The 20,632-nt window shown below is 32.1% G+C and overlaps 3 protein-coding genes and 1 non-coding gene across 4 annotated transcripts; 3 read left to right on the forward strand and 1 right to left on the reverse strand.

Moving 5' to 3' along the window:
• The first annotated feature begins 2,567 nt into the window (after positions 1–2,567).
• Positions 2,568–4,640, forward strand: LOC126665295 (60S ribosomal protein L32-1). The gene is made up of 4 exons (XM_050358052.2): positions 2,568–2,674; positions 2,751–2,849; positions 4,116–4,297; positions 4,395–4,640. Exons 2-4 carry the CDS (start codon positions 2,760–2,762, stop codon positions 4,522–4,524), a joined length of 402 nt encoding a protein of 133 aa, XP_050214009.1. The 5' UTR covers positions 2,568–2,674; positions 2,751–2,759; the 3' UTR covers positions 4,525–4,640.
• LOC126666412 (small nucleolar RNA snoR100) lies at positions 3,488–3,602 on the forward strand. The gene has a single exon (XR_007637913.1). It is a non-coding gene; the product is annotated as a small nucleolar RNA snoR100 (small nucleolar RNA).
• A 7,292-nt stretch (positions 4,641–11,932) lies between the features above and the next one.
• On the forward strand, positions 11,933–14,203 carry LOC126669714 (54S ribosomal protein L51, mitochondrial). The gene is made up of 4 exons (XM_050363259.2): positions 11,933–12,175; positions 12,549–12,628; positions 13,563–13,669; positions 13,773–14,203. Exons 2-4 carry the CDS (start codon positions 12,549–12,551, stop codon positions 13,943–13,945), a joined length of 360 nt encoding a protein of 119 aa, XP_050219216.1. The 5' UTR covers positions 11,933–12,175; the 3' UTR covers positions 13,946–14,203.
• Positions 14,204–14,750: 547 nt separating this feature from the next.
• Positions 14,751–20,632, reverse strand: LOC126664567 (uncharacterized). Its single transcript, XM_050357017.2, has 14 exons — positions 20,484–20,632; positions 20,156–20,238; positions 19,641–19,995; positions 19,243–19,429; positions 18,558–18,792; positions 18,414–18,482; positions 17,677–17,778; positions 17,515–17,555; positions 17,041–17,174; positions 16,196–16,259; positions 16,021–16,117; positions 15,837–15,943; positions 15,351–15,373; positions 14,751–15,265 (listed from the first exon to the last, which is right to left on the reverse strand). The coding sequence occupies exons 2-14, from the start codon at positions 20,187–20,189 to the stop codon at positions 15,184–15,186; spliced, it is 1,530 nt and encodes a 509-aa protein (XP_050212974.1). The 5' UTR covers positions 20,190–20,238; positions 20,484–20,632; the 3' UTR covers positions 14,751–15,183.

Here is a 20,632-nt window from a genome sequence, read left to right on the forward strand (position 1 = left end):
ATCCCAGACAAAAACTAATGAGCAATATGAGGTAACATTAAACCAAAGAGAGTCTCTATTCGTAATCTGCAGCTTCCAAATCCATTTGAATAAAAGACTCTGATCTCTAGTATGCAGATTATAAATTCTGAAACCCCTGTTTTCAAAATTTTTAACAAACCACTTTCCACGCAACCTTACTCTAAACATGATTAGAGATATCACCCTTCCAAAGAAAGCGCATCATGTACGATTAGATATCACCCTTCCAAAGAAAGCGCATCATATACGATTCTAACTGCTTCTGAACCATCGTAGGCATTCCAAACAAAGACATAAAGCATACTGGGACACTGAACAAGATAAATTTGATGAGAATTAACCTTCTTGCAGGGGACAGAAGAGTGCCTTTCCATAAAGCTAGCCGCGATTTGAATCGCTCAACATCGTAGGGAAGATACAAAATTATGTCATCCGCAAATTGTAACATTGACATAGGGTCATGCTCAATATAGAACTTGAAACCTTGCGTGTACCCCTTCTCTGCAGATATATCTAAAATACGCTTCAGACCCTCCACCGCAATAACAAACAAGTAAGAAGAGATCAGATCACCAAGTGATGATGTTGTCATTGTTGTCGTGTTCTTTTATGAATCATCAAGTTTTTTTTTTAAAATGAATACTTGTTAAAGATTTGTCAAGTTCTACAAATTGATCTCTTCTGTGCATCTGTCTAAAATACGCTTCAGACCCTCCACCACAATAACAAATAAGTAAGGGGAGATCAAATCACTGAGTGATGATTTTGTCATTGTTGTCGTGTTCTTTTATGAATCATCGAGTTTTGCTAAAATGAATACTTGTTGAAGATTTGTCAAGTTCTACAAATTGATCTCTTCTGTTAGATTGATGAAATGAGAGTATCATAAGATTTGTTGGTCGTATTTTTACTACAGTGTGCAACATATACCTAAGACAACTTTATTTCTAATATCATGGTTCTTATTCTCTTGTGATGAAAAATTAAAGTGAAAAGCAAGTTATAAATGAAAATACAGATACAAGACAAATTGTACCCTAATCAAGCTTTACCAATTTGAAAAAAAAGTAAGTAAATTTTATATGCTGAATCAAATTCTTAATGAAAATCTAAAAAGTGTTCATAAAATAAGTAAGGTTTGAATGAGAATATTAACAATGTAACTCGATCTACTTAAATAATAAAATAAATCTAAAAAATGTTCTTCCATGTGTTCTTCAAATTGCTCAAGTGTGTAAGTTTTGGCTGCCCCAAAAAAGCGTTTTCTGATTTCACCTTTTGCTCTTCTATGTTTTGCTTAGACATTGTTAAAAGATGGTAAGTACAGATCTCATGATGTGCTTCCGGCAATACCTTTTCAATTGTTTTGTGAATATTGTCATGTCGATCGGAGATGATGCACATTCCCTCTCTAACCCCGAATGTTTCTCTAACTTTGTTAAAAAACCACTCCTATGAAGCATCATTTTCAAAATCTACCACACAAAATGCAAGAGGAAAATTTTTATTTGCTGCATCTTGAGTTGCTGTCGTTAGAAGAGTCCTCCATAAGCTTCTTTTAGGAACGTACCGTCCACTATAATTATTATTATTAGCTTGTAAAAACCCCAACCTTTAATTGAAGCATTCAACGATTACATACAGAAACTTGTTTTCTCTTCTTTCCAATTTAGCAACATAACTTGGATTTGTTGTTTTCAGCGCGTGTAGATAAGAAGGCAATAATTGGTATGAATGAGTCAGATGGCCTCTTGTGAGCTCTAATCCCTTTTCTTTTGATCTCCATGTTGTTTGGTGGGTTTATTCGACTCCATATTCTTTTTTCATGCCTCTAATACTATGGCTGGCGTGTAAACAGTTTTGAAGTTTGAATACTTATCCTTTATGATATTTCCAATTAAATCTGACGTTGCTTGCCTTTTATCAGCCATCATTTCCCAAATTTTGCAACTGTGTACTTTGTTAAATTTTTGCACAATGAAAATATTTAATTTTTTTATTTATCGACGCTCTCAATTTCCAATCCAGTATAATAATTAGCATTATTCGACAATCGATCACCACTTCCGACGGACCGGCCATGACTGTTCCGACAAAAGTAGCATCATAAAGCATTTGACGGGAGAGTTGCCACAGTACCAACAGAAATAGCAACAGCCATTAAAATAAATCGGCAAGAAAAATAAAATTGAAAGAGGATATGGAAATAGTGTAGGGAATGCAGCACGTTAGAATGACCGCCGTCTCTAATCCGATCGCTACTGATCTGGTCACTACTCAACCAAATTTAATCGCCAACCCTTAAACTCTAAACCATAAGGAGAGTTAAAAAGGAATATTAATATTAGTTAGATACACATATAAATAGATTTTAAAAAATGAGAGATTATTATAAAAAGTTAATTTATGAAAAATTACTAACAATTTTTAGGTAATTCGATATAATTTTTTCTAATTTTCTCAACTTGTTATGAAGACAAGCCCATACCCCCACTTTGGACTAATTACAAAATGAATAGAAATGGGCTACTAAAGATAGATCCATGAAAACATCCAAATCCAAACCATAGTATAAATACGTAGCTTAGAAGATAAAAACCCTAGCCTTCTTCACCGTTCTTCAGGGTTTACAACAGCGCAGCTCCTTACAAAGGTTTCCAATTCAAACTTATCTCTGCTTCTCTTTCCCTTAATTTCTTGATTGTAAAACTGCTGTCGTGTTTAAACAGGAAGAAAAAATGGCAGTTCCGTTGCTGACAAAGAAGATTGTGAAGAAGAGAGTGAAGAAGTTTAAGAGGCCACAATGGGACAGGAAGATCTCTGTCAAGGTTTTCTATTTTATTAATTATAATATGCTGTTATTATGTTTTGAATCTGTAATTTGAGATTCGTGACTAAACTTATTTTGATACATTTTTAATGTTTTTTGTGAATATTCATTGTAAATGTCTAATTGTTTTTAGGAGTTTATATATAGATTATTAGGGTTAGATTTCGTAATGAAGCTTAACAATATAGGTTTTCAGAATAAATTTTCTCACAAATTTGAATTGAATTTAGATAGCTAATTTTAAGTGGAATTTAATCTTTAGAAGCAAAATTTTTGTAATTACCGACTAGCACGGGCAAAAAGATGGAGAATTAGATGTTTTTATTGTTTTCAGCTTCTGTTGCATTTTTTAGCTTTTTAATTATTCTGATCTGGATTTGATTTATGGATGTTAAGTATATTGTGTGAGCATTTTAGCAAAAAATATTATTGTTGGATATTAGTTGCGTGTGATATTCATATGACTTTCATTTAATGGATTATTTCTCGTTGTGTAGGTATAGTTTATAGGATTTGGAGGATGAATAGTTCTTACTAGCAAGTTTGGCTACTCTTTTTTAATTTTTGGTGGGAATAGTTCTCCTGTGTTATGTTTAATTTTCCGTGTACAATAAGCCGATGCTCTGGATCAATACACAATGAAGGTAGCATGGTATGGTGCACGGAAATCAAATTTCAGGTCTACTTGTCTGCCCCCTCTGATGTCCCTTGTTGTGGCTTTGATTAGGGGGCCTGGTTCCGACCCACATTTCATTTGTATATGAATAGTTTTTTTTCTGTTTCAAGATTTTGCTTGAAATTATTTAGTGTCAAAGTGAGTATGGCTTTGTATGTGTCTATTTTGAAAATGTTGGGTCGGCTGCCTTTTGTGTTATTCTTTTTTTTTTTGGCTTAGTTTTCTTCGATTATTTATCATCTGTGTACAATAAGGTTATGTTCTGGATTGAAAACACAATGAAGGTGGCATGGTTCGAATTGTGTACTCACCCTAATGCCGTTCTTGTAGTGTTGATTTGGGGGCTGGTTCTGACCTACATTCATTCTCTATTGAGTAAAATTGATTCAAGTGTCGATTTGTTTGCTGTTTTTTGTGGATGTTATGTTTGATATCCATTGTTACAATTTGATTATTGATGCAAACGCCAAAACTTTTAGCTTTCTTAGTGTCTGTTGTCTTAGGACATCTTGATCTTTTAAAGTACCCCTATCTGTCCTTGTTTTTAGTTGAATTCTTAACTTAACTGAACTGATTTACTTTTGACAGGAAAACTGGAGAAGACCCAAGGGTATTGATTCAAGGGTCAGGAGAAAATTCAAAGGTGTAACTCTGATGCCCAACATTGGTTATGGATCAGACAAGAAAACTCGCCACTATCTTCCCAATGGATTTAAGAAGTTTGTTGTGCACAACGTGCAGGAGCTTGAGCTTTTGATGATGCACAACAGGTAAGCGCCACTTAAAAACATGATTTGTGGGTCGTTCGTAAATCAATGTAAATACTCAGCTCATCAGCGCTTACTTATGTAATCTCATTAATCGCAGGACTTATTGTGCTGAGATTGCCCATGATGTCTCTACAAGAAAGAGAAAGGATATTGTCGAGCGTGCAGCTCAGTTGGATGTTGTTGTTACCAACAAATTGGCTAGGTTGAGGAGCCAAGAGGATGAGTAAACATTAGTACTTTTATTTTGGATTTTTGGTACAATTCTGTGTAATTTCAGGATTAAAATGTTTTTGATTGAATTATGTTCATTTCTGAATCCTAATGAGTTTACTGCTTCGCTGAATGTGTTTGTTTGTTATGTTCTCACATTGAAGCATGTTATGAAGTAAGCCTATGCACCCCATCTTTGTTTATTTGCAGTTTGTATTAGTTGGCATAAATTTTTAGTTTATGAGCATAAATTCTATTGAGAGAAGAGCAGCTTAAGGTGCTTATGTTATAAAATGTTTTGCACCAAAATTTTATCATTAACCCTCACTGTTTCAATCCAATCTACATATAATTTCGTTTTTAAATTGTATATCTAAATATTTCTTTATGCTCAATATTCTATTGGTTTAATTTTTTTATTAAAGTCATAGGAAGTTATAATGTAATTATTGTTTCCGCTTGAAAACTCATATAAATTAAGAGAGCGTCTTTCCAAATTTATATGTTGTCACACACACATATATATATATATATATATATATATATATATATATTGAAAAATTGCTATTTTTTCTGTTTTATAAAGTTCAATAAAATAATTACTCCTTTTAATATATATTGAAAATAAAATTATTGAAAGATCTTAATAGCAATTTATTACTCCCTCCGTCCCACTTTAGAAGTCCCATTTGACTTTACACACAGATTAAGAAAACATTAATTATTCTTGTTTTTTCATGTTTTTTCATGTTTTGCCCCTATTAATGATAGTGGAATTTTCCATAGAGCTCCTCTAAGATAACTAAAATAAGGGTAAAATAGGGTATTCAATAGAAAAACATTCTAAAAATAGTAATAGGACTTTTTAAATGGGACATCCCAAAATGGAATGTGGGACTTCTTAAACGGGACGGAGGGAGTATATTTTTATGGGATTTAAAAGTTATTATTTATTATATCTTCTAAAATGTATATAAAGTAAATATTATCATTTCGATTGGACAAAGAATAATTAAGTAAATGACATTTAATTGGATGGTATATACTATATACACCGAGTAAGATTCTTTTAAAAGTTTAAAATCGATTCCACCATAATGAACATCAAAAAGATCATTGTTAAGCAAATCGGATTAAAACAATACAGAAGTCGGGAAAGGTGCATCTTTCTTCACTCCTCTGACAGGACACTTATTTAGTCATAATTAGTAATTAACTCTAGTCAATTTAAAGAGAAAAAAACAAAAATATTTCAAAATGAATCGAATATTACTCAAATAATCAAAACCCAAATTCTTTACATTCATGATAAAATAAGGAGAAAGTTTACATTTTCTAACCAACCACTAAATAATAAACGCATGACACACTTAAAGTAAAAGAAAAGTGAAGAAAATGTGTTAAACAATTGTCAAACAGCTGTAAAACTGTGTCAAAACGCGTCAGTATTGGTCTGACACGCGTGTTAAAAAAGCGCGCCAGTCATGCGTTAACCGTGTCAATGTGCTATAATTATTTAAACATGTACTCCCTCCGTCCCAATAGAGTTGTCCACTTTGCCTTTATCACACAGTTTAAGAAAAACAATTATTGTTTATAAGTTTTATAAAATTTGCTTTACTTTTCTTGTCATACCCCTATTTAATATAGGGTCCACTTGCAATTTACTTTTAATTTATTCATGAGTGGATTTTAAATAGGGGTAATATGGAAAAATTGAGTGTAAAAGTTACTTGCTTTTTGAAAGTGGACAAGAGTTTTGGGACAAAAAAAATTTTCAAAGTGGACAACTCTATTGGGACGGAGGGAGTATCATTTATATATTTTTATATGTATCAAAATATATTTGCAACTCAATTTCAGTTTTTATAATTTTATTTGGTTAATTAATCAACCAATTTTACTAATTAGAAAATTGTATTTAATTTTTATTATTGGATGAATTTGTTTCAGATTTTCAAAGACCCAAAAACTTGAATTAGTTGAGGATGTGTTTTTGTCATAATGGGTTCTTAAAATAGGGATATTTGAATTACTTTTGTTCGTTCTAAGTAATATATCGGCGATGTATCTACAATGTGTCAGTCTCTTCAAAATTTATTCGTTAAAAATAATTATTATGAGTTGTAGACTGATTCTAGAAATTATAATTAATAGTGTATCTATGATGTATAAATGATGTATCAATGTTGTATATATAATATCTCATGATGTATCTAGTATGTATATATAATAACATGTACATAAAAAATGAACCAACTTAAATTTTAATTAGGGATAACTAAACATTTAAGACAAATCAATAAATATGTTGTTAATAAGAGTATATGATTTAAAAAATTATAATCTATGGTGTATCTATAAAATTTATTTCGTTAAAATAATAAAAAAGGATAAACATATCTATTTATGATGTATCAATTGTGTATCTATAATGTATCGGCGATTTATCTACAATATATCAGTGCATATACGATGTATCCAATATGTATATACATTTTCGCATAAAAGATTAAAAAATTGAGTAATTTTCCTATGTTCTCTCTCAATTAGAGCCTGAAAACCATAAGAAAGACCGTAAGACTACTCATCCATGTAATTTCTATTTACATAATAGATTAAATCTCATAAATAATTTAGATACATTTGATAAAAAAATCATATATATTTTAAGAACATTATAAATATATCTCAAAAACAGCAGAGATACGTTTTAAAACTAGCTCAACTACGTTCTTCGAAATAAAAGAAGTAGTATAATCTTCTTGCAAAAAATATTAACATAATCATCAAACTACAAAAAAAACAGAAGATAAAAATCACTAAATAAAATCAGATTAATAAATATTATATATTATGTATAAAAATTATATATTTCACATACATCTAATAAACAAATCAGATACTTTTTTAGGTGTTGGGAGCAACATTGACAATAGTGGGTTATTTATTTCCAAACTTTCTTACAAATAGAAAACTAAAAGCTTATAATGCCTTAAAAAAATTCGACTTTTCATCCCCTTTTCAATCCTGCCCTAACGTTGAAAATTTGTCAATTTTATCCTATTTTGCATTTTTTCATTTCAATTGTACCCTAAAGCATACAATTGACCTTTATTTATCTGACAAAATTTTAAAAGAAATCTTCAAAAATGGTCAATTTAATGTAAAAATGATCAATTTAGATAATTTTTGCCAAATATAAAAGGTCAATTTTATGTTTTAGGGTACAATTGAAATGAAAAAAATACAAAATAGGATAAAATTAACTGATTTGCAACGTCATGGTATGATTAAAAAGGAGATGAAAGGTCAATGTATTTTAAGACATTAGAGCATCTCCATTGCATGTTGTATTTTTTATGCTATTTTTAGCATAAAATAAGATAAAATGCTACATATAGCACATATTATTAAAATTTGCTCCATTGCAAAATGCTAAACTAAATGCTAAATTTATAGTTTTATAAGTGATTATCATTATTGATGGCAAATCTGTAAATAATTTAGATATAATAAAATTTAGCATATGCTAAACTTTCTAACAAATTTGGCACAAAGTTTAGCATATGCTAAATTTAGCACATGAAATAGAAGTGCAATGGAGATGTGCTTTTTATACTAAATGCTAAATTATAGCATTGTGAGGTATTTTAGCACTAGAGTGGAGATGCTCTTAGGTCAAAATTAAATAGACAACAAAAAAACTCAACCTCGTCAGATGCTTTGCATAAAACTCACATTTATACAAAAAACACGAATACTTAAAAATTAAAGCTGCATACATTATTTTTCATTGAACATAATTCATAAAATGAGAAAAGTATTAGTGAACATATGAAAAGAGTAAGTTAAGCCAATTAACTAGGAGTAAGCATATCCATCCCAATTAATATAGATAACTTTAATTCTGATATTTTAAAGTTTAAGGAATTGAAATAATTCTGTTATACTTACAATTTGAAGCATGCCTCTTCTCTCATAATGATACCCACCAGATCTTTTAGTTGCATCAGCTCTGAGATACAACATAAGCCATGGATAATTTTTAAACGTTTTTTGAGTTTCTGACCAAAAATCGAACTTCCAAATTTGATTTTTTTAATCCAAAGCACCTTATAATAGGAAAATCCATCAATCCACCCAATAAATCACCATCCAAATCACAAGTTCCATTAAAACTTCCTCTCAAAGTACCACCATCTAATAAAAATTGAGTCGATTGATGATTTCATATGGGTTGGTTCGTAAACCAAGCTTAAAAGGTGGAGTCTTTTTCTTATTTTCTGGATATAAACAAGATTTGGTATCATTATCATTTTTAAGCATAATCACCATTTCAAAAAAATAAACCCTTTCACGCACAATTGATTTTTAACGGAAGAAATAGAGTAAAATCAATCTCACGCTGTAATCAGGTATAACTTGCTCAAGCCGTTCTTATTTTACTCTATTTCTCCAAATCATACTTGGCAATTTGTAAACGCGCTCACCTCATCATCACCGATGCTGCCTCTAGGGGTGTGCATTCGATATTACGGTGCGATTCAGAAGTAAAATTATCAAAACCGAAAAATAAAAAATCGAACCGAAATTTGAGGAAAAATTCGGTTTAATTCGGTTTGGTTTTTTGTTTTTCCAAAATAGGAAATTAATATTTTTTTTAAAAATATTTACTTAAAAAAATTAAAATTAAATAAAAAAAGTTAAATATACTATTTTTAAAAATCAAATTGAAGTTATATTTTAATATTTCATACATTTTAGTAATTAAATATAAAATAAAATAGTATTATTTTTTTAAAAAAAATAATAAATTAATATCTTTCGGTTTTTTCGGTTTTTTAATACTTAAAACCAATCAAACCAAAATATATAAAAAATCTGAATTTTAAAACCAAACCGGCATTTTCGGTTTGGTTTTCGGTTCAGTTTTTACACACTCCTAGCTGCCCCCACCATCAATTGATAATAATAACTCTGATTATCATCATTATCGTCGCCTCTATCATCTCCGCTGTCGTCTCTACCATCTCTGCTGTCGTCTCTATCAGATGGAGCAGTTCCTGTAGAGAACTGAAGTAGCCATAAGAGGTGACGAAGGACGGTTAGAAAAAAAAAAATTAAAATTGAGTCACCAACTAAAGAATAGATGGTTAGAAAATGTAAAAAAAAACTAAAAATGGCTATTAAAAAAAAAAACTAACGCGAATATAATTTTCTTCAGTTTAAATTATCTAAATTAATCTTAAATTAACTCTAAAACTTTTGGCCACCTTTTTCAACCCCTGCCGCCAAACGACTTTAGAGGATCATTTTAAACTTCACTATTACATTATTATTTGAAAAGTAAAAATTTAAATTCAAATTTGCATAAATTCGCGATCTTTTAATTTTGGCGAGTTCTAAATTTTTTTTTTGGTAAATGATATTTGAATTAGCTCTACCACAAAAAGTGGAAGGCAAAGGAACAAAAACAATCAAAGTTGGAAAAAGAAATCCAAACTACGTAAAACGTCCAAAGAAGAATAAGAAAAAGCCGGATGGTACGACTTGTAAAACAACACCGCCATATTTACACTACCAAAAACAATGTTATCAATTCTCGAAGTCTTAAACTTGAAAACTCTTCTATTTCTCGCCTTCCATAACTCCCAAATAATCATAAACCCAATCAAATTTCATAATTCTCTATGCTTTGCCTTCACTAAATAAGGCCATTGAGAAGAAAACTGCTCGAAAGACATCGGCATAACCCAAGAAATATTGCTCAAACTCATCCAAGTTTGCCAAGAGAAAAAGCAATGAAAGATAATATGCGATGACGTTTCCACTTCCAAACAGATATAACACCCGGCATTTTCTTAACCTTTCCATGAAGCTATTATTGTTGCTTTGTTTTTGATTTTTTAATTCTCCATATTGAAATTGTTATTATTAACAAAAATATTTAATTTTCATTTTTTCACTAGTATTATTAGCAGAAATTTATCATGCAATTTCACTTACATAGATTATTTATTGGCTTATTCACCAAAAAATGCCAAACCTTTGCGTCTCGAGTCAGATTTAGCCAAACCTTTAAAAACCACCAGATTTAGCCAAACCTTATATGTTGTGTTTCTTTTTTAGCCATTTTTGAGTCGAACCGAATTATGTGCCTACATGTCATCCATGTCACTGCCAACTTAGCAAATATTTAATTAAAATAAATATTAATTATCTCAATATTTTATTTTATTCCGATTAAAATTCACGCCGACTAATAAATTTAGTTAAATTTAATTTTAATTAATTTCTGTATAAATTTTAATTAGTTAAATAAAAAATATAAATCATCTAAAATTAATATAAAAAAAATTTAATTACCGCTAATTTTTTTTTAAATAATATTATTAAACTTTTTGATGCTTAAATATTCTTTAAAAAAAATAACTAATTTTTTTTTATCGAAATTCAGACCCACCGTGGTGGTGGATCTGTCAAAAAATGACAGACCCACCACCACGGTGGGTCTGTGAGAACAGACCCACTGGTGGTGGGTCTGATTTTTTGGTAAAAAAATTTAAAAAATATATTTAATTTTTTCAGAAATTATATTGAAAAATTATTCCGGTGGTCGGTTTTTCGTATGCGTCTCGGTGGCGGCCGATTTTTGATTGATTAAAATTAATTAAAATGACGGTGAATTTTTTTTAATATTATAATGTTGAGATTATTGAAATATGAGTTTTAGTAATTAATTAATAATTAATTTAATTTATTTGTGTTTGATGTTTTTTGGTTTATTATTTGGTTTGATTAAGTTGGGTTAGTGAATGTGCCATGTCAGCAAATTTTACTGAGTTGTAGGTGACATGGATGACATGTGGACAACAATTTCGGTTCGATTCAAAAATGGCTACAATTGACACATAACATATAAGGTTTGGCTAAATCTGGTGGGTTTTAAAGGTTTGGCTAAATCTGACTCAAAACGCAAAGGTTTGGCATTTTTTGGTGAATAAGCCTTATTTATTTAAGTTTTTCATTAATTGTTTTTATTATATAAATATTATATCTAAAAGTATTTAATTATTATTAACGGAGAAATTTTATGTGATCAAACAGTTTGATCTTCTTTCTTTTTTTAAAAATTGATTGCAATTTTTTATATATATATTTAATTTTAAGGTTATATTATAATTATGTTATTATGGATCATAGTTTGTATTAATTAATTATTTAATTTTAAACTAATAACGAAAAAAATACTATCTGTAAAGTTGTTTAATTGTTTTATTATAAAAATGATGATTAATGGAGTATTACTATTTTCACTAATTAATAATTAGCATAATTATTTATTTAATTGATAGCTCATATTTTTATTATAAAAATTCTCATTTTTAAAAATATTTAATTTCCAAATAATTTTTCATCATCATGAATTATTAATTTGTATAAATCAATTCTCCTTCAGTTACAGTCACTGCTGTGGCCGCATCAAAGCTCGTATTTTCGAAATTTCAACGGCCGGAATTATTTTCCGTGATAATCCCTCTTCGTTATTGCATTGCAATTACATTTTTAACCCTTGAAAACTCAATTGTTTAACTCAACCCTAACCCCTCTTTGCTGCAGCAGCTTATCATTCTCAACTCCTTCAGTTACAGTCTTAAACCCTAGGTATTTATGCATTTTACACTCAGTTTTTCCTGAATTGTAGTGGGCGTTTGTATTTTCACCTCTGTGGACTGTTTTTTGATGTTTTTCAGTGACCCATTCTGTTGTTTTGATTGAATTTCACTATATCGTGTTAATTGTGAATACTGGGCGTGAACAAAGATTAATGTTTTGTAGGAAAATAGTAGAAATTACAAGTTTAAAATGTGTACATTTTTTTAATTTTCTTACAGTGCTCATTGTGATGCCTAACTGGATGAAATAATGCTTGATGCTTCTTTTTGATGTTTTCATGCTTGTAAAACGGATAAGTTCATCATTTGGATGGAACATTTTGCGATTTTATTCCCAATTTAATTTACCATTAATATTGTAGATGGCTTCGAGAGGAGTATGGCAACTTCAAAAGATGATTGTGAGCTATTGTGACTGGGGTGGTAGTAGCAGAGGAATAAGGTATGGTTTTCAGCTTTTTATTACATGTAATCTATACATTGAGATATAGCGATAGGCAATTTTAGTTATAGGAAAAAAAAGGCACGCCATAGTATTTGACACACGACTTTTCCATTATATGAAGCGATTATATTTTTTGTTGAATTGTTTATTAGGTGTGTGCTTAATTTTTTTGCTATACGAGTTAAGAAGTTGTAGAAATAGTTCTGTTTCAATCTCATTATCTTTCTTTTATATTCCACAGAGTTATTGTATTAAATTAAGTAGCAACACTGACTAGCTATCTAATTTGCTAATAGATAATATTTTGATGTACTTACCAGTTCTCCAATGAACTAGCTTGGCTTTCTTGAAATTGTTGCATCCTATTACCAACACTGTTGGCTTTTTGTAATATAAACGTGATCAAACAATAACCATAATAATCAAACATCATGATGGATTTTGCTTGAATTTCATGAGCTTGTCAGTTAGTACATATTAGTGTAATCCCTTATCAGAAGTTTTTCGATGCAATTTGCATGATATGGTGGACATGTGTATTCAATTCAAACTAATGTACTTGGGATTTTTTTACTTCTTTAGTCATATGTATAACTAGGTTTTTCTTCATATCTGTAGAATCACTTAAAGTAGATTTTTTTTGGTTGGGTCCGTAATAACCAGATGTAAATATGAAATATTTTTGCAATTAGACAGGTGCTCTTTTGCTTGGGAGAGAATCCATTTTGTACTGATTTTGAGGTGTTTGAATTTGTGTCATAGAGGATATGGGGAGAGTGAAGGAGACATAGCAAAACTAGTGAATAGAATCATTGTTTAATAGTTTCTTCTCTGTTTTATGAGTTTTTGTAGCATTTGAATCCCAAGGGTCAAGTTCATGGATTAGTCTTGCATTCCTCTTTAGCCTCTTACTAACTAATTTATGTGTCAGGGCGTTCATGGAGACACATCTTCCGGCTTTTAAAGAAGTAAATTCTCAGTTAGAGGTGATTACTGAGCTCAATCGAGGACAGCATCCTTGTTTGAAGGGCTTCTACAGTAAGTTGGCTCTGTCTCTTCCTGTTTATCTAAAAACATGCCCAGGCATCTGCAAATTTGGAAAACTGTCTTTAATCTCTCTTCCTTTTGCTGTGTGAAACAGAGAATAAGAATGAGCGAGTGGTTTGTGTAAAGAATTTGGCTCCAGAAGAAGTTCTGCTGCAGGCCACTAGGCTAAGGAGTTCACTGGGAAGAAAGGTAGTAAAACTTAAGACCAGACACGTGACCCAGCACCCCAGCGTGCAGGGTACGTGGACCACAGCAGTCACATTTTAAGGCAGGAAAGTGTTCCATAATAAACTGTTATTTTGTGCTTCTAGTTTCATCAAAGCTATAGTGATGCTGGGCGGAACTTGCTCTAGATTTAAATGAACTTACTTTATGATGCTTTAGATTGTATTTTTTTAGTGCGGGTCATAACTTTTGTATACCAAATTCTGGATGTTTGATTTCTCTTTTCGTTTGCTCTGAAAGAGGCTACAAAATTTGGGGTCTATTATATTCCATTAAATTTTAGTCCGGTTTATTGGCCTAGTTCGTGTGGATTATATTTTAGTCCTATAATTACAGTTGCGTGTGTTTATTTTTCTGAACTTCTATAAGATCGATAATCTCATGGAATGGTGCTATTTGTACCTTTGATATTCTGTCCTCCTGAAATGCTATGGCTTTGTAGGATTTTACATATTTTGCACTTTATTTGACCTTAGACATCTAGCAGTGGAGCGGAGTCAAGGATAAGGTGGGCGTTCGGCCACTTCTTTTGAACGCTAGTTATCGTTTGTGTTATGTTGTTTCCCTACTTCTGTTATTATTTCTCTTTTAATCATTTATCACAATCTAAGACTACAGTAGCTGATTTTTTTTCTCCTATCTTTCTTTCACATATTCTGGTTCTGCCATCCATCAATATTAAGATTTCTTTGAAAATTACTACCAAATTAGCAAAAATTTGATTTAGTTAAGCCTTTCATATCCTCAAAGTTCTCATAACCTTGCTGCAGTTGCCTTGTAATGGCTATTGATAAAGCCACTATTGCATAAAGGTCCAAAAGTCATTTAGATACTAAACACAATAATCTGTGTAGGCAATACACACTATCAAATTTGAAATTTTTACAAAATTCTTATTCAAGTACATAGAAAATGTTACAGCATTCACCTCCCATATCAAAATTCTCAAAAATAGAAAAAAAAATCCGAGTTACCGTGAACTGCTATATCAGTATCACCATCATCAAATGTAAAAACTCCCTATAAACAGGGCCAGCAAAACTGGTCACATGAACTCATCTTATCAAGTGGGAGAATGTGACCATACAAAGATACCCTAAATATGTGGCAGATTAAGGTTTCCCCTTAATCACCTTGAGTTTTGTCACTAGAAGGCCGAAATGACTAATTGAAATAACTCTCCAATCGAATACACTCCATGTCGATTTTTTCGAAATAAATGTCAGATCGCCTACTGTGCAGTTTAAAGAGCTAGCGATTCGAAAAGTGTTCTATCAAGATCATTCATCTGCACCAGCAGCCTTCTTCTCCTTTTGTTTCTCCCTTTTCTTCTTGTTTTTCAGCGCATTCTTGCTCAATTGTCTAAATTAAATAATAAATATTTGTAAGTATTTTAACGAAGAGGAAATTCAAAAAAGCACACAAGTATATTAGAATCTGCACTTACTCTGTACTGCTCCCCCCAAACAACTGCAATTGCAAAATATTAGAAAATCATCAGAAGCCGAATCCAAATTATCATGAAAAACACATTGATGAAAATATAACCAAAATAGATGATAAATGCTTTAATCTACAAATGGCCATAAGTTGGATACAGTTTCCAAACAGAAAGCCAAATATATATTAAAACATTGTTTGCATACAAGATAATACCACATGAAACTGATTTCATTTTTTGAAAGGAATCCGAGAGTCGAGATAATTAAGCACTAAGCCAAGAAGGTGACTATAACCGAATGCAGGATTTTCAAACAATAGTAACGATGGCTAGATTAATTATCAATGGCCTTAACGCGAAACAAGAGAAGTAGAATCTATCACCACCTAAACAGAAAGAGAAACATCTCAAAACTGTTTATATTATACAACAATTGATCCCGTCTTGTGATTCTTTAAAAAAAAAAAAAAACAAGTGTAACATTTATAATACCTCTGCCTGAATAGCAGCTGCATTTTTAGCATTTGGTGGGCGATATGCAGCTGGTTTTTGAGCAGGAGGGTTGGCTGGAACAGTTTTCCTGGAGGTTGCTCCTTGTCCTGATGAAATTTAAGAATGTTCAACGAATCATATGGATACGACATGGATTATGTTTGAAAAATTAAACAAAGAAAACCTTGAGGCTTGTTTCCTTCAATCTTTAATGAATCAACAGATTGAGTAAGTTCTGCAATGTCTCCAAATTTATCCGGTGACTCTGGTTTCCACTCAGCCTGGCAGAGAAATAAGGTTCAATAAGACAAGCCAATATAAGATCACTTGAAGAAAATCAGATTTGTCCAGACACCAACCTGGTATAGCTTGTTGAACATCTTTTTGAAGAACAATGATCCATTATAATGGAAAAGTTTAATCCTTTAATAAACAATATGAGGAATTAGTTCTTGAAACCATTTACATACTACTCTATACTAAATATACATAATGACCCAAAACCAACAGTGTTGCATTCATATATGCCTTCGGCATAGTGGAATTAAAATAGTACATTGAGAGCAACTTTGAAGCCTTACAAAAATACATGAGTTCCTACTCAATTAAAAGAGACTTTCATGACACGGCAATTATGACTTTTACATGGAGGTCGAATAATGATTCAACTCAATTAAACTTCAGTTCCAAGTTAATAGCGTCTGCTGAATTATTGGTTACTATTTAGAAAATTAAGCACCACTAATTATGTCTGTGACATCGCTAAAGCCATAACAAAATACAGATATTACCGAAACTGCTCCAAGAATTTCACAGGTAGCAGGGGAAATGCACAAGTTAGTGTAAACATCAGATACCATTGCACTTTAAGCAAACCTCCTATTCCTATAACCAAAAGGACTATATATCATAATATATAGCTCATTAATTCAACAAAAATGAGGTTCATCAAGCTCTAAAGACATGAACCTCAACCTAAAAAAGCAATCCTGCCATTAAGATCATGTCAGCATGCCAGATAAAGATTTTATCTTAAATGAGATCTTTACAGTAGTGGAGCAGAAAAATATGTCTTATATGAGATGCAAAAACATGGATATATACGAATGACAATGACAACAGAATAATTACTCGATAGATGATCATGCAATGGCCATGCACAACTAGACCGTGTAAAGTAACTTAAAACTAAAAATTAGCATACCCATTGTCAACTTGTAGTCTTGGTGCTGTTGTGGCAGTCATAAAATAACATCCATCAGGAGACCATTCGCTGGAGACGGAACATTCAGCCCTAGTTGTTCCAAGTTGCTTTTTGTTTACATAGTCCCAAAACGCCTGCATGTTATCAAACATAAAACAAGGTAAGAGAAATAACATATTCTTGCTGTTAGGGTCACAAGTTGAAATTTGACAATGCTAAATAGTATATACAATTGAAATGAATTGTTTTCTTCTTCTTTTATAATCAAAGGTGCCAGAGTACCAGGTTACTAGTAAGGTGCCAAACAAATGGGAGCCGAATGTGCAAACAGCATAATAAATGAAAATCAGAGAACTGAAAATTTGCAAAAGAATAATAAAAATTTACAGAGGAAATAACTATTTCTCGGGGGGGAATTTAACACTTTCAGGCAAACTAAACCACCAAAAAAATAAGCATCTTAAATGCACATACCATATCACCAGGTAAGTTACCAAAGCCAGCCAAGCACAAAACTTGGAAGGGAATTAAGGTTGTAAACATAAAACCAGGACCGACAGTAAGCAGCTTCAAGTTAATCAAATAATATGAATTCTAACATAAAGAGAAAGCCAAAGCTTCTCATATTGAGGATACATCTCCCTTTTGGGTTCCATCTGATAGTATTATAAGGTCCACTTCCAAGCTCCAGTAGAGGATTGCACTTCTTGTCAAACAATGTCGCACAAGCAGGCATGACTAAAATTAATCAAGGAAAACATAATATTCATGGTAACAAGACAGCAATGAATAAGCAGCACCATATGTGAATGAGACGAATATTCAAACTTCTGATAAATTTTTAAATTAACGAAAATAAAGAACCCATATCTGTTCTAGACTTGATAAATATATCTTTCATATATCCCTATAAGCATGAAATTAATCCATCACCACATGTCAAATCTAGTGACAAAGCATATGTTAAATTTTACAGGATCCATTAGCAACAATTCCCATTCTATAGAATGCAACAGCATGTCACTATCATTATTTCTAAATGAATCTCCATTTCTACTATGTTTCCATGCTTGTCCAACTCAAACTTCCAAAATAAACTGTAGACATCAAATTATTAATTGAAGGCATAGCTTTTCTATTCGAAGCAAATTACATTCCAGGCTCTGATAGAAGTTGCACCTTCCTTTCCAGATAAGCCCTCAAGAAGTCCACTTACCGGAAAAAGTGACAACACTTGCCCAACATTTCAATACAACAACCCTTATCCACAGCCTTCTGTTAAGCTATATATCTATGCAGAAGATGGGTCCACATGAATGCAGCATAAGTGTATGCATGCACAGCACAACACATAGAAATAGAGCAAAGGATACATCCATAAACAACAGCAAACTGTGAACCAGAATATGACCACTGAACATCATGAACGGGCCCCTCTTTCCCTGTTGAAAGCCAAGTCATCCAACAATCAGAAGCTACCAGCATTCAAAATAATTTAGAATTAAACTAGAACATACGGAGAGGAACAAGCCCTTCATGGGTCCCATCGGTTGTAAGGTAGTTCAGCTTGGACTCTCCATAGTAACTCTGATTAGTCTTATCGACATCTGACTGAACCACAACCAGAAGCCCAGTAGAGCCACGATTCCAATTCAGTTGCACAGTAGAACATCGAAAGAAGCTTCGACGTGCAACAGGCACATTTTGCATATCTTTTCCACAGGGAAATATCTGCACGCTGGCTGGACTTCCCTATACAGCAAAAAAACTGAACTTCAAAAACTATAAAACTATAAATATATATCAGAAGACTTAGGTGGGATTGCAGTAAGTTCTATCCATTTGTAAAGTATTGAAAGCATCTTATAGGCAACATCGTCTTAACTTATCAAACATTATGATGATGTATTCTATAGAACCAAATACTTTAATTTGTAAACTAATTTAGACCTGTTCTAACACAAAAATTGAGTTAAAAGCAAAACTATTCAGCTTCCTCATTTCAACCATGATCAGAACAAGAACTATCAAATTGCAGATAGCAGACAAAATTTCTAGAGTTCTTCTAATTCATTATGATATGCAGAGCACATGCCTGAAATAAAATTTACATCTTGTATATAATAATGCTTTAGTTTAGTTTTCCATCTTACTTTCAGAACACAAACTGGCTCCTAGAAGCCTGGAAGCAAGTAGACGCACCTTTGACTCTGGAACAAATGCTGCCACATGAGACCCTGGGACCAGTGAAAGCTCAATGGCAGCCACCCCAGGAATCCTTAGGCGATGTACAATTCCTTTAGAGAAATCTTCAGGGTCAAAAAACTGTATTTCATTAGTCGCCATCCGGCAAGAAACAGCTTCATCAGAACTAAATCGGATTGATGGCCTGTAGAGAAGGCACAAACAAGTTAAAGATTTATGAAAAGTACTTAGATCTTCAAGCACACAAATGCATAGGAAGAGAATGGCAGAGGAGAGCGAAAAACAAGAAATGTTAAATTCTAGAATTGAGGAAAATACTACCACGAACTATAAGACTAAACTGAGGTGAAGTGTTAAGCAATGAACTTCTATGAATATCTTAAGTTTTAAATTACCAAGTGGCTTTCGTCATATTCTTTTGGAATTGATGATAAACAGCATCGCCGGTCTGTGTCTTCCATAAGGTCACATTCTTATCCTGTGGTGCTGATGCTTTATGAAAAGTTTGCAGATAAGTCCCACAAGGAGATAATGCAGCAGCAAGAACATTGGGGACCTGGAAAGATCTTATCTCCTGAAAGCTGCTACAATCGTATATACTAATGACACAATCAGATTTCATCACCAAAAGTTTGGACCCGTCTTCACAGAATTTTGCATTGTTACAAGGAACTGTGTCAAGCTTAATACTCGGTTCGCCATTGCCAAACGGCGGCCCATTCCATACACAGAACCCTTCCGGCCCTCGTACTGGAAATAAAAGAAAACCGTCGTTTAAATTAATGCAATCAATCGAACTAAATCCGTGAAAACTCAGCAAATTTCCGGCATGATTTAGTTTCTTTCAGAATACTTCCCATTAAAAAACTGAAATTCTAATATGATTAGAACTAACATAAATTTACAGTACCTAAAATATCCATGGAAGCAGAAGAATTGTTCATGGATGTCACCACAGAGCAGTATAACTCAAGTAGAGACTACCCAATTGAGCTGCAAAAACCAAAGGCATAATATAATACAACAATACATATTGTATTTTAAAAATATATCAGAGAGTAATGTTTTATACAATTCCTATGTATCAAAGTTTAATCAATTGCATAATATAATACAAACCCTAAAAATGGTTGGTTTTGTAGTTAATGTTACTTCAAATTTCAATAATTTTTCTCCAGCCAAACAGAGACTAGGCTTGAAAACAGCTGAAATCTTTTAAAGCGAGTCGAGTTAAGTACCTTGCAGCTCCTAAACGCGCCGCCGGAGATGGAGGTTGGTTCGACGGCGGGAAATGGACGGAGTTTGTTTGGGTTCCTTAATACGACGTCGGAAGTTAAGATCCTAAGAGAAGGGGTTTATGCAATTACTATAGGGATGAGGTACGAAA

This window comes from Mercurialis annua, linkage group LG1-X (genome assembly GCF_937616625.2).
Source record: "Mercurialis annua linkage group LG1-X, ddMerAnnu1.2, whole genome shotgun sequence".
Taxonomy (NCBI): Eukaryota; Viridiplantae; Streptophyta; class Magnoliopsida; order Malpighiales; family Euphorbiaceae; genus Mercurialis; species Mercurialis annua.

What these genes read in the sequence shown, in the direction of transcription:
- LOC126664567 (XM_050357017.2), bottom strand. Translation starts at nt 20,189, where the DNA reads ATGAACAATTCTTCTGCTTCCATGGATATTTTAG. An exon ending in TGCTTCCATGGATATTTTAG is followed by an intron (nt 19,996 to 20,155) that starts GTACTGTAAATT and finishes TTTTATTTCCAG; the next exon opens with TACGAGGGCCGGAAGGGTTC. An exon ending in TGAAGGGCTTGTTCCTCTCC is followed by an intron (nt 18,483 to 18,557) that starts GTATGTTCTAGT and finishes GGCTTTCAACAG; the next exon opens with GGAAAGAGGGGCCCGTTCAT.
- LOC126665295 (XM_050358052.2), top strand. Translation starts at nt 2,760, where the DNA reads ATGGCAGTTCCGTTGCTGACAAAGAAGATTGTGAAGAAGAGAGTGAAG. An exon ending in ACAGGAAGATCTCTGTCAAG is followed by an intron (nt 2,850 to 4,115) that starts GTTTTCTATTTT and finishes TACTTTTGACAG; the next exon opens with GAAAACTGGAGAAGACCCAA. An exon ending in CTTTTGATGATGCACAACAG is followed by an intron (nt 4,298 to 4,394) that starts GTAAGCGCCACT and finishes CATTAATCGCAG; the next exon opens with GACTTATTGTGCTGAGATTG.
- LOC126669714 (XM_050363259.2), top strand. Translation starts at nt 12,549, where the DNA reads ATGGCTTCGAGAGGAGTATGGCAACTTCAAAAGATGATTGTGAGCTAT. An exon ending in GGTAGTAGCAGAGGAATAAG is followed by an intron (nt 12,629 to 13,562) that starts GTATGGTTTTCA and finishes TTTATGTGTCAG; the next exon opens with GGCGTTCATGGAGACACATC. An exon ending in TTGTTTGAAGGGCTTCTACA is followed by an intron (nt 13,670 to 13,772) that starts GTAAGTTGGCTC and finishes TGTGTGAAACAG; the next exon opens with AGAATAAGAATGAGCGAGTG.